General features: G+C 43.4%; 1 protein-coding gene across 2 annotated transcripts in view; it reads right to left on the reverse strand.

Moving 5' to 3' along the window:
- SMYD1 (SET and MYND domain containing 1) overlaps window positions 1-12945 on the reverse strand; it is a 50363-nt gene that overhangs the window by 14426 nt on the left and 22992 nt on the right. For both annotated transcript variants that reach the window (XM_082194976.1, XM_082194975.1), the window contains exons 2-4: window positions 9699-9875; window positions 4205-4418; window positions 1628-1758 (exon numbers count right to left, since the gene is read on the reverse strand). In XM_082194976.1, the coding sequence (XP_082051102.1) occupies window positions 1628-1758; window positions 4205-4418; window positions 9699-9875 (522 nt within the window). The remainder of the gene's footprint in view (window positions 1-1627; window positions 1759-4204; window positions 4419-9698; window positions 9876-12945) is intronic.

Raw genomic sequence — 12945 nt, forward strand, 5'->3', positions numbered from 1 at the left:
GATTTTATCAGTGGCCCTCCCTATACGTTTTGTACAATTGAATGTGCTTTTCATATTTGTGCCGTTAAACTGCCTGGGTGAGAGCGCTGATCTCAAGACCCGTTTGAAAGCTTCCTTCCTCTCAATGGGGGAGCAACAGCGAGGGAGCCATTTGGACTGCAGAAACTACAGACAGAGGAACGGTTACACACTTCTTCACCCCAAATTCCCCCTTCTCAACACAGGGGGAATCTAGACACATATTTAAAATGTTGCTTTTTAAAATAACGTTTTGAAAAAAAGTATTGAATTTGTCATAGCTAGCCATCGCCATCTAGTGTCACATTTGTATAATGCACTTTGCAACACATTTTAAACATTTATTTGCAGCTGTATAGCCAAGTCCACAGTTTCTCTCTCTCTTTAAAAACTGAACAGGCTGCTAATGGATTGTTTCATAATAACTACTTGAGTGTTTACTTAGGTCTTCGAAAGCTCAGCATAGGATCTGTGCCTTGATGCTACTTGGTGGATGATCTCTCTAGCTTTCAGGGAAGATGTTTTTTTTTTTAAAAAAATAAATTGCTGTTTGGGAAGAACCAACAATATTGTGATGGCAAAGATGAGATGAATTCCCCAGCCCAGCAAACTTCCCGTGCACTAGTTGGTATCAGATCTGTCCTGTGACTTACATTCTCCTGTTTCTGTTCTGTTCAAACTGTGATGTGCTTTTGTCGCAATATTTTAGTCTGACTGTTTTGAAACTTCTCTAATAGGATAAAATGTAAAAAAAAGAAGAAGCAGTTGTAGATCAGACTGTTGGTATAAACCATCTCCTTCCTTACTGAGGATGTTCTGATTATGGCACCACTTATCTGCCAGGCAGATAAATGCATCGTTTCTGTTACGAGCTTTTGGTTTTGGAGGAAAGACATTTCAGCTATGCCTTTAACTACAGCTGCAGATTCTTTAAAAGCCAGGCTGGTGCCACCTGTCTGCTTTTAGGGCGGGGGGGGGGGGTGAAGAGGGGCTTCCATCTTGCAAAGCTATGCAGTTTGCATGACAACAAGCCTGCAGAACCACAAATGCATGCACAGAGTTGCTTAATTGTGTTAGAAATGAACTGAAAACGATTTGTGGGGAAATATGCCAATGTGTTGAAGACCAGCATTTGGCAGCTTCATTCTGGTGTTCGCTTAAACTTCCCGCGTTATCCATCTCCCCTAACTTATCTGTCAAGACCCAAGATTGTTCTGCAGGGTTGTCAAAATCACACATTCTGAGCACAACCCTTAGCAATGTTCTCGGCGCAAACCCAACCGATATAGTAATGCTCACATACAGCTCCCAATCATTTTAATGGGACTTTCAGAGGAGAACTTTCCAACGGGCTGTGGAAATTTGCCATTTTCCAATGCGTTTTCTCCCCACTGGCCCAAGAACTGATAGGATTTTTATCAGTGACTAGGTCCCAATGAAATGTTAGAAGCCAACAGAAACGCTCACAAGAATGTATTTTCATGCAGCTCCAAAACATGAATCAACAGAGCCAGGCAACCTCTCAGCTCAGAGTAGATTAATTTTCTGGAAATTCCCTGAGTTGACAAGCTTAGTTTCTCACATTGATGCGCAGAAGGAGATGACTTACTTGCCATTGTTAAAGATGACCGTGCAGTTTGGCCAACAGTCATGGTTCACCAGGCAAAGGTTTGGGAAGATACCCACACCAACTGCCTGCAGCCCGCGTTGATCACTCAGAGTGAAGCCATTGCAGTTTATCTGTTCCGCAAAACAGAAGAGCAAGACAGATTAGGGGAGCTGTGGATTTCCAGAACAGGAGCAGCCAGGTTCTGTATTCTCAGGACTATTTCCTGGATGGTTTTTGAGAGGTAAAGGTAAAGGAATCCCTGACCATTAGGTCCAGTCGTGGCCAACTCTGGGGTTGCGGTGCTCATCTCGCTTTATTGGCCGAGGGAGCCGGCGTACAGCTTCCGGGTCATGTGGCCAGCATGACTAAGTGCACGGAATCGCCGTTTACCTTCCCGCCGGAGCAGTACCTATTTATCTACTTGCACTTTGGTGTGCTTTCGAACTGCTAGGTGGCAGGAGCAGGGACTGAGCAATGGGAGCTCACCCCGTTGTGGGGATTCGAACCGCCAACCTTCTGATCGGCAAGTCCTAGGCTCTGTGGTTTAACCCACAGCGCCACCCACGTCCCTTTTGAGAGGTAGGACATAAGTATTTTGCCATGCAACCCCAAAGCATAGCAAAGGACAAGGTCTGCAACAAAATCTCCAAGTAGCCAGTGCTATTCCTATTCAGAGGAGACCCACTGAAATGAATGGGCATGACTAACTTAGGTCTACTAAACTATGTTTGTGGAATGCTCAACTCAGGGAGGTTCATCTGGCACCTTCATTATATATTTTTAGGTGCCAGGTGAAAGCGTTCCTCTTCAACCAGGCTGATTAAATGTGTTTAAATTTTAAATGTGTCTGTGGGAAGGGAGGTAATTATTTTGCTGTTTTGCTTTAATGATTTCCTTGTTTTTAGCCTGTATTTTATTCTGTGAACCGTCCAGAGATTGTATGATGAAGAACGGTAAAGGTAAAGATAAAGGGACCCCTGACCATTAGGTCCAGTCGCAACTCTGGGGTTGCGGCGCTCATCTCGCTTTATTGGCCAAGGGAGCCGGCGTACAGCTTCCGGGTCATGTGGCCAGCATGACTAAGCCGCTTCTGGCGAACCAGAGCAGTGCACGGGAACGCCGTTTACCTTCCTACCAGAGCAGTACCTATTTATCTACTTGCACTTTGACGTGCTTTCGAACTGCTAGGTTGGCAGGAGCAGGGACCGAGCAACGGGAGCTCACCCCATCGCGGGGATTTGAAACGCCAGCCTTCTGATCAGCAAGTCCTAGGCTCTGTGGTTTAACCCACAGCACCACCCACGTCCCTATGAAGAACGGTATATACCAGTAAATGTAAATAATGATGGTGATTGGTCTGCTATGAGTATGACTAGCAGTAGAATCAACCCTTTATATATAAAATCCAACAGTATGTTTAATATTGGAACCTCTTACATGTGTGCAATCTTGGGAAATAATCCTTTCTTTCCTACAGGCACACTCTTTCTCTACATCTTGAATAAAATTTGGTAGGCTTCTGCAGACCAGCTAATAGTGAATTGTGGTTAGGGTAGGGCTCTAAGGCTGCCCATTGGCCAAATGACCATTCATTCATTCATTGCCTTTGTTACTCAAAATTCTCTTGTCATAACATTCGATAGGTAGGTTTAACAGTGTATTACTGTTATTGTCATTACAAGCTTTGAGCATGAGTTTTTTGTGGAAAAGTCGCATACCAGTAAAGTGATGATGCCAGCACAGAATGATATAAACTAATGCAATGTCAAAAATGCTACATCAGACTTAAAGAATAACCAGAGCAAAAACAGCCTCATCTTATGAAAAAGGCAAAGGTAAAGGACCCCTGACAGTTAAGTCCAGTCGCGAACGACTCTGGGGTTGTGGCACTCATCTCGCTTTACAAGCCGAGGGAGCTGGTGTTTGTCTGCAGACAGTTTTTCTGGGTCATGTGGCCAGCATGACTAAGCCGCTTCTGGCGCAAGGGAACACTGAAACCAGAGCAGCACATGGAACCGTCGTTTATCTTCCCGCTGGAGTGGTACCTATTTATCTACTTGCACTTTTTTGGCGTGCTTTCGAACAGCTAGGTTGGCAGGAGCTGGGACTGAGCAATGGGAGCTCACCCCATTGCGGGGATTCGAACTGCCGACCTTCTGTTCGGCAAACCCAAGAGGCTCAGTGGTTTAGAACAGAGGGCTAAAAAAAACCCTGACCAGCTATCATTAAAAAAAGAGACCAATAGGGTTAAAACCAGCTTGCAAGATAAGTGGTCTTCAAAAAGTATAGAAGATGTTAAAATATCAGGGAAGACCTAGGAGGACAAGAAAGCCTGGTTTTCTTGCCTTACAAATACTCCAAAATCTGAAGCAAGGTTAGTCAGCTGGGGTCTTGAGAACCACACAAAGCCCACATTAGATCCCTTCTGTTGTATAACCTGAATCAGCACATGCAAAAGCTCCAGCAGAGGCCCTTATGCCTACATAAGGTGGCACTAAATGATGGGATGAGCAGCACAATCTAACTACTGTAGCTTTTCCTTTATTCGTCCAGGCTTGGGTCACTAGGCAGACATACCACACCCAATATGTGAGAGATGTACGTCATGCCAAATTGCTTGTTGTCAGGTGGCCAGAACTCCAAGAAGCTCTCTAGGTCGATCCTCATCTCCTTCTTCTCTTCGTCTCCAAAGTGGTCCACGTGGTTCTGTAGGTTGTCAATGGAAACCAAGCATCCCTCTGTCAGGCCGCCTCCTTCTTTCTCTATTCTCCACAAGATTCGGGCAGCCAACCTAGTAGGCCAAAAATGTGCATTTAACCACTGGCCCTTAAGGAGTTACAATCAGAAAACCTGGTTACAGTCGTACCTCTGGTTACGAACTTAATTCGTTCCGGAGGTCTGTTCTTAACCTGAAACCATTCTTAACCTAAGGTACCACTTTAGCTAATGGGGCCTCCCACTGCCGTCACACGATTTCTGTTCTCATCCTGAGGTAAAGTTCTTAACCCGAGATACTACTTCCAGGTTAGCAGAGTCTGTAACCCGAAGTGTTTGGAACCCGAGGTACCACTGTACTTCTCTCACATTCGGAAACATGGCACAGTGGTTGTCTTCCATTGAGCTAAAAGCTTTAGGAAGTTTAAATGGTATGTTATAAGCACACAGTAGAGCAGCCATGATGGATTAAAATGGATGACACATTGCCATGTTTGCGTCTTTCCTATGGAAGCTGCTTGGAACTGAGTTCCTTCGGATTAGAGTGGCAAAAAAGCAGTCATGTCACCCAAGCAAAGTGAGAAAATAATAATAATAATAATAATAATAATAATAATAATAATAATAATAATAATAATAATATATTATTATTTATACCCCACCCATCTGGCTGGGCCTCCCATGACTTGTTTTGGCAAACTGATCCCCCTTTCATAAAGAGCCACTTATACCACAGGGTCCCAGTTGTTCATCTTTCTTCCCTCTCCCAGGAGGATTATGACAATTAATAGTCCACATTTATGTGGGTCCAACCATATTAATAGTAAACTAATGAAAAAAATGAATGGAACAAGCCAACTTCCTTTGCTAGGTGGTTCTTCTTCTACGTTCTTTTATTTGGGGGGGTGAAGTTGGGGTTGCAGCTATCTGTCTCACTTCATGGGCTTTCCCTATGCTAAGGACTGTTGTGGGGTTCTGGTCTGCTGCCCTACATTGGGTAACTATGAATTTTTACTGCTCTAATATGCTGGGAACTTAGAATTATTTCACAACTAGATGGGCTGGAGGGAGATAGGAATGATGTTATTTGCTTTGACCAGGGGTAGGCAATCTAAGGCCCAGGGGCCGGATCTGGCCCAATCGCCTTCTCAATCCGGCCCAAGGATGGTCCAGGAATCAGCGTGTTTTTACATGAGTAGAATGTGTCCTTTTATTTAAAATGCATCTCTGGGTTATTTGTGGGGCCTGCCTGGTGTTTTTACAAGAGTAGAATGTGTGCTTTTATTTAAAATGCATCTCTGGGTTATTTGTGGGACATAGGAATTCGTTCATATATTTTTTTCAAAATAGTCTGGCCCACTACATGGTCTGAGGGATGGTGGACTGGCCCACGGCTGAAAAAGGTTGCTGACCCCTGGCTTTGACCTATTGCTTTGTCATTACATGCCATTTGTTAATCCATATGTAGACCATACCCAATTGATATTCATTTGATAATATCTTGCCTTGTATTAATTGCTATATATATATATATTCCATTTTCCATTTTCTGTATACAGTGGTACCTCGGGTTACAGGCGTTTCAGGTTACAGACGCTTCAGGTTACAGACTCCGCTAACCCAGAAATAGTCCCTCGGGTTAAGAACTTTGCTTCAGGATGAGAACAGAAATTGGGTGGTGGCGGCATGGCAGCAGCAGGAGGCTCTATTAGCTAAAGTGGTACCTCAGGTTAAGAACAGTTTCAGCTTAAGAACGGACCTCCGGAACAAATTAAGTTCTTAACCTGAGGAACCACTGTACATTCTACACTTCATAGCATTTCCATTTTCCATTTCAATTCAGCTCTGTATAGCAATAAACCCATCAGATGTCAAGGAGATAAAGAACAAAACATCTGAAGGCAGCCCTTATGTTTTTATATGTGTTGGAAGCCACCCAGAGTGGTTGGGGCAACCCAGCCAGATATCGTGGGGTATAAATAATTTAAATTATTTCAGTTATGTTCAGTAGCTTGTGGTTTGTCTTGGTATTTGTAAGCTTTTATTCGCTGTAGCTCTGGGGTTGCTACTGAACAAAACTGAATTTTGACTGGGATCCGGTGAGAGTTAGTGCATCGGCCAAGGTTTGGCATTGTGTTCACCGATGTTGACTGGATCATCAGATTAACAGCATAGAAATGCTTACTTTCTTGGGTTGCTCTTGCTAACAAAGCAGATTTGCCCCCTGTGCATTTGAGAATGGAAAATTCGTGCTGGTATTTCCCTTCTGCTACAAACACAGTCACAGCTGGCAACCTTCCAGAAGGACTAACTCCATAGCTTGAAGCATACTTTCCATTACAGCTCACAATACCTTCCCGTCTCCTGTATCACAATGGAGTATTTTCAGCCACTTCTATAAATAGGACAAGTTGATAAAGGAACCCCACAGTGGCTGATCCTGATAGAGAACAAGTGCAAATTCCTGACGGTAGCTTAAGATATCTTCCTCTTAACTGCTTGAGATACAGTATCTTCTTGTTTCAGGATTTAGTGTTAGAGGAGGTTTCTAAATTATCATTATTTAATTAAGGAATTAAAAATAATAATAATTGGTGGACAGTGGAAAAATAAGACATTTTTCACCTTCTTTTTACTGATGGCATTTGCTTCCAGAGGGGAATATCTGGTTAGTAATTTAAAATCATTGTGCCCACAATAGAAATCAGGGCAAACTGTCCTTGGTTAGCAATAGTCATTTTAGGCATTTAGCCTAAAGAGCTCTGAGAGAGGCTTATAAATAAGTTATATAATATATATAATATATAACATAATATATATAATAATATCATATATTATATAAAACATAATAGAGCAACAGCCATTAAGCAATATTTAAATATGAATAATGTCAATATTTAGAATAATTGGGCAATTTTTAAAAAAGTCTTCAACTGGTACCCAAAATACATCAGGCTTTGAACCAGGCAGGCTTGCCTTGAGAAGGTGTTCTAGAGTCAGTGCACCAGGATCATGTTTTTGTGTACACTGCTTACTGTTTGTTTGTTTGTTTGTTTGTTTGTTTGTTTGTTTATTAAATTTGTATCCTGCCCTCATCTGAAGATCACCAGCCAGTTCACAACATAAAAACACAAAATGGAAACACAAAATGCATAATAAAACAAAAGGGAAAGGGAAAACAAACCAATAACCCCACTCCCGTAAGTGGTTTATAAATTCTTCTAAATAAAGAAATAAAAATAAACAGCGTTGAGAAATATTTAAAAATTGCCGCATCACATGCAGAACAGAGATCTCTGTTCATTCTCATCAGGTTGTGGGACTATACCAGATCTACCACTGGAAACATCTGGGTCCCCTGCAGATGTTTGAAAAGCTGTTTAACGAGTGATAGTTCTTAATACTGATCCTACTGTCCCCAGTACTCATGGCATGTTGTGGAGAGACCACGCTCGTGGGTTGGGTAGGAAGAACAAGACGCCAAGCAGCCTAGACAGATTTTTCAGGACCCTGGACAGAGCACAAGAGCAGAAGACTTGTTAAATGCTTCACTTCAGTCCTTGTGGCCCAGACGGAGATCCTTCAATGAGAAGCCTTGTGGTTAGAAGTCTAGTAGTATTTCCAGAAGGCTATGAGTTTTGGGGAAAGAAGTAGATGCACCCATAGGGATTTCCAAGTTGGAAATCCATGGGGTGGTTATAGGGACATAGGAAGTCATCATTGGTCCAGCTGGCCTAATGCTGTCTACAGGGGTCTGCAAGGTTTACCGGCCATGGGCTGGATCACTCCCACGGAGATCGTCCGTGGGCTGGACTGGCGCAGCGCGATGCCGAAAACCGCATCTGCGCATGTCCGCAGTGCCGGAAATCGCTTCTGCGCATGTTCAGACGCCGAAAATCGTGCCTGTGCAGAAGCGATTTTTGGCACCTGGACATGTGCAGACGTGATTTCTGGTATCTGCGCATGTGCAGACGCCATTTCTGGCGCCACTCGGCGAGTCCCCGCGCCACGCTGCGCTGGTTTAGCGCAGCGCACAGGGGACTTGCTAGGCGGGCGGCTCGGTTTGGGGGTGGATCGTGGGCCGGTAAAACGGTCTTCGTGGGCCGCATCCGGCCCATGGGCCTCAGGTTGCTGACCCCTGGTCTACAATGATTGGCAGCATTGTACAGGTAAGGTTTGGACAAGATTGTGCCCCATTGTGTTTTTCCTCTGTTTGTCCATGGCTAAACCTGTGTGAGCACAAATCCATGGGTGAGGATAATGTTACCGGCCACAGACACACTGACCAGATGCTTGGATGGTTTCGTGGGAGCCGATTGAAACTAAATCCTTCGAAGACAGAGGCCCTATGGCTGGGTCAGGATGGCATGGGGATGAGGGACCAACTCCCTTCTCTTGCGGGGGCCCAATTAGTGCCATTACCTTCCATTAAGAGTTTGGTGTAATCCTTGACGCCTCCCTTTCCGTGGAGGCGCAGGTTACAGCAACAGCCAAGACAACATTCTTCCACCTTCACCACATCAAGCAGTTAGTCCTCTCCCGCCCCGACCTGGCCACAGTGATCCATGCAACGGTCACCTCCAGGCTTGACTACTGTAATTCGCTCTACGCGGGGCTGCCCTTGAAGCTGTCCCAGAAACTCCAGCGGGTGCAGAATGCTGCAGCGAGGCTCCTCACGGGGTCTCTGCCATGGGAGCATATTCACCCAGTGCTTTTCAAGCTGCACTGGCTCCCGGAGGTGTACAGGGTCAGATTTAAGGTGCTGCTTTTGACCTTTAAAGCCCTTCACGGCCTAGGACCCTCATACCTACGGGACCGCCTCTCCCGGTATGCCCCACGGAGAGCCTCAAGGTCCATAAATAGCAACACCCTAGAGGTCCCAGGCCCTAAGGAAGTTAGATTAGCTTCAACCAGAGCCAGGGCCTTTTCAACACTGGCTCCGGCCTGGAGGAACGCTCTGCCTCATGAGACCAGGGCCCTGCAGGATCTGATTTCTTTCTGCAGGGCCTGTAAGACAAGAATTGTTCCGCCTGGCCTTCGGCTTGGAGCCAATTTGATTACCTTCCCCTCTTTCTTTTTCCTTTTTCCTTTCTCCTCCTGTGATAAGGCTGCATTTTAATATTTTAATGTTTCAATATTTTAATGTTGCATTTTAATCTTGTTTTTAAGTTGTAATCATTCATCTTGTTTTTATTATTGCTTGTTAGCCGCCCTGAGCCCAGCCTTGGCTGGGGAGGGCGGTGTATAAATAAAAATTATTATTATTATTATTATTATTATTATTATTATTATTATTATTAATAGCCCTTGAGCAATTAATTACACACATTCGTTGGCGATCAGCCTATTCACGCACCTGATATTTTCGTTGGGCGCTTTGCCATGCCGCTTGATGGCCGAGCACTCGTTCTTGTGGTTCGCCCAGGCGTCCTTCTGGCAGGTTCGGTCACAGTAATGGGCAAACTTGCACTGACCGCAGCGCTGGAGCTTCTCGTGGCGCTTAAAGCAGGTGTGGCAGACCAGGTGAGTGAGGCTGGAAGAGAGGTTCCTGGTGAGACCATAGGGACATCTCTATGCCTGACAACAAACCCCAACTACTGGATTCTTTTGCCCCAGCTTTTGGTACCTGCCAAGCAGCCCTGCCATGATTATGATAGTATTTTATTCTCTTGTTAAGTATGCTGTTTAAAATATGAATTTTATATTTGACTTCATTTAGCTGTGGTGTTTTTAAAAAACGTGTAAGTTGTTGGTTTTTTTGTTAACTTGGTTTGTGTTAAACATGTATTCTGTAGCTGACCTTCTTTGTAATGTTTCGTTTTGAAATCTTTAAGATAACGTTTTAGTTTTCTGTTACCGTATTTTTTGCTCTATAAGACTCACTTTTTCCCTCCTAAAAAGTAAGGGGAAATGTGTGTGCGCCTTATGGAGCGAGTGCAGGCTGTGCAGCTATCACAGAAACCAGAACAGCAAGAGGGATTGCTGCTTTCACTGCGCAACGATCCCTCTTGCTGTTCTGGCTTCTGAGATTCAGAATATTTTTTTTCTTCTTTTCCTCCTCCAAAAACTAGGTGCGTCTTGTGGTCTGGTGCGTCTTATAGAGCGAAAAATACGGTAATTTAAAATCATAATTATGTTGCTTTGACTGTATACTCTATATTTGATTTTCTTCATATTGTTTGTTTGATGTTTTAATATTCTGCAAACTGCTTTGTGATTTTTCTTAAAAATATAAAGCGTATGGAAATGAAATGAAATAATGAAATGAAATGAACAAATAATAAAGGAAACAGACTCATTTGTAGCCATTGGATGGGGGGGGAGTGCACTTTGTCTCTTACTGGTAAAATACCACAATACCCTCCCAATCTTACCTTTTTAATTTTATAACAGGATATAAGCATAACATTATCTAAACAACAGGTTTTCCCCCTCTTAAACAGCAAATTTCCCCATATACTGTATACAACAACTTCCCCCATAAATCTATATACATAGTTGGTGGGCGCCAGCCATCAGGGTGCTTATTTGAATACTTTATAAAGGGATGCAGTGTTCTAGCAAAATCATTCATATCAGCTGCATTGTTCAGGGCATGAGCTAGTTTCTCAGATAAATCAATTGTCCATACTTCCTGTTGTTTGTTATAGTAGACAATCCAATCTTTTGCCATTTTTTGCTATGTGCTGGTACAAGAAGAAATGCAATAAGTTCCTTCTGCAATAATGTAAAATGAGTATCTTTAAAGATTGTTAATAAATGTAGGCATGGGTTGAATTGTACATCCTGCTTTGAAACAATCTGACCAGCGATCCTTCTGAAACAGAACAGAAGAAACATTAGCCTTGGGTAGGCTTTGCCCAAGACATTTTAGTACAGTGGTACCTTGCCTTGGTTCTCAAACTTAATCTGTTCTGGCAGTCCATTCCAAAACCAAAACGTTCCAAAACCAAGGCACGCTTTCCCATTGAAAGTAATGGAAAACGGATTAATCCGTTTCAGACTTTTAAAAACAACCCCTAAAACAGCAATTTAACATGAGTTGAACTATCTAATGAGACCATCGATCCATAAAATGAAAGCAATAATCAATGTACTGTACGATAAAATAAATAAGACAGTATTTATAGATGGTAAAAATTAAAATTATTATTTTTTCTTACCTCCACTGATGATAGTCATTGTTTGGATGGGAGGCTTTTATCCATTTCCACAGTCACACAATCAAATTAATCAATCAATCAATAACTGAACTGGGTTCCACACAGTCAACAAAAACAAATAAACCGAAACAACTTCAAAAACAAAAACGCAAAATAAATAGCAAAAACAAAAACTATTGATCACCAATAGTCAGCATGGATTTCTGAAAAATAAGTCATGTCAGACTAACCTGATCTCGTTTTTTGACAGAATTACAAGCCTGGTAGATGAAGGGAACGCAGTGGATGTAGCCTACCTTGATTTCAGCAAGGCATTTGACAAGGTGCCCCATGATATTCTTGTAAAGAAGCTGGTAAAATGCGGTCTTGACTATGCTACCACTCAGTGGATTTGTAACTGGCTGACTGACCGAACCCAAAGGGTGCTCATCAATGGTTCCTCTTCATCCTGGAGAAGAGTGACTAGTGGGGTGCCACAGGGTTCTGTCTTGGGCCCGGTCTTATTCAACATCTTTATCAACGACTTGGATGATGGACTCAAGGGCATCCTGATCAAATTTGCAGATGACACCAAACTGGGAGGGGTGGCTAACACCCCAGAGGACAGGATCACACTTCAAAACGACCTTGACAGATTAGAGAACTGGGCAAAAACAAACAAGATGAATTTTAACAGGGAGAAATGTAAAGTATTGCACTTGGGCAAAAAAAATGAGAGGCACAAATACAAGATGGGTGACACCTGGCTTGAGAGCAGTACATGTGAAAAGGATCTAGGAGTCTTGGTTGACCACAAACTTGACATGAGCCAACAGTGTGACGCGGCAGCTAAAAAAGCCAATGCAATTCTGGGCTGCATCAATAGGAGTATAGCATCTAGATCAAGGGAAGTAATAGTGCCACTGTATTCTGCTCTGGTCAGACCACACCTGGAGTACTGTGTCCAGTTCTGGGCACCACAATTCAAGAAGGACACTGACAAACTGGAACGTGTCCAGAGGAGGGCAACCAAAATGGTCAAAGGCCTGGAAACGATGCCTTATGAGGAACGGCTAAGGGAGCTGGGCATGTTTAGCCTGGAGAAGAGGAGGTTAAGGGGTGATATGATAGCCATGTTCAAATATATAAAAGGATGTCACATAGAGGAGGGAGAAAGGTTGTTTTCTGCTGCTCCGGAGAAGCGGACACGGAGCAATGGATCCAAACTACAAGAAAGAAGATTCCACCTAAACATTAGGAAGAACTTCCTCACAGTAAGAGCTGTTCGACAGTGGAATTTGCTGCCAAGGAGTGTGGTGGAGTCTCCTACTTTGGAGGTCTTTAAGCAGAGGCTTGACAACCATATGTCAGGAGTGCTCTGATGGTGTTTCCTGCTTGGCAGGGGGTTGGACTCGATGGCCCTTGTGGTCTCTTCCAACTCTATGATTCTATGATTCTATG

The sequence above is a fragment of the Podarcis vaucheri genome (genome assembly GCF_965113315.1).
Source record: "Podarcis vaucheri genome assembly, chromosome: 13".
NCBI lineage: Eukaryota > Metazoa > Chordata > Lepidosauria > Squamata > Lacertidae > Podarcis > Podarcis vaucheri.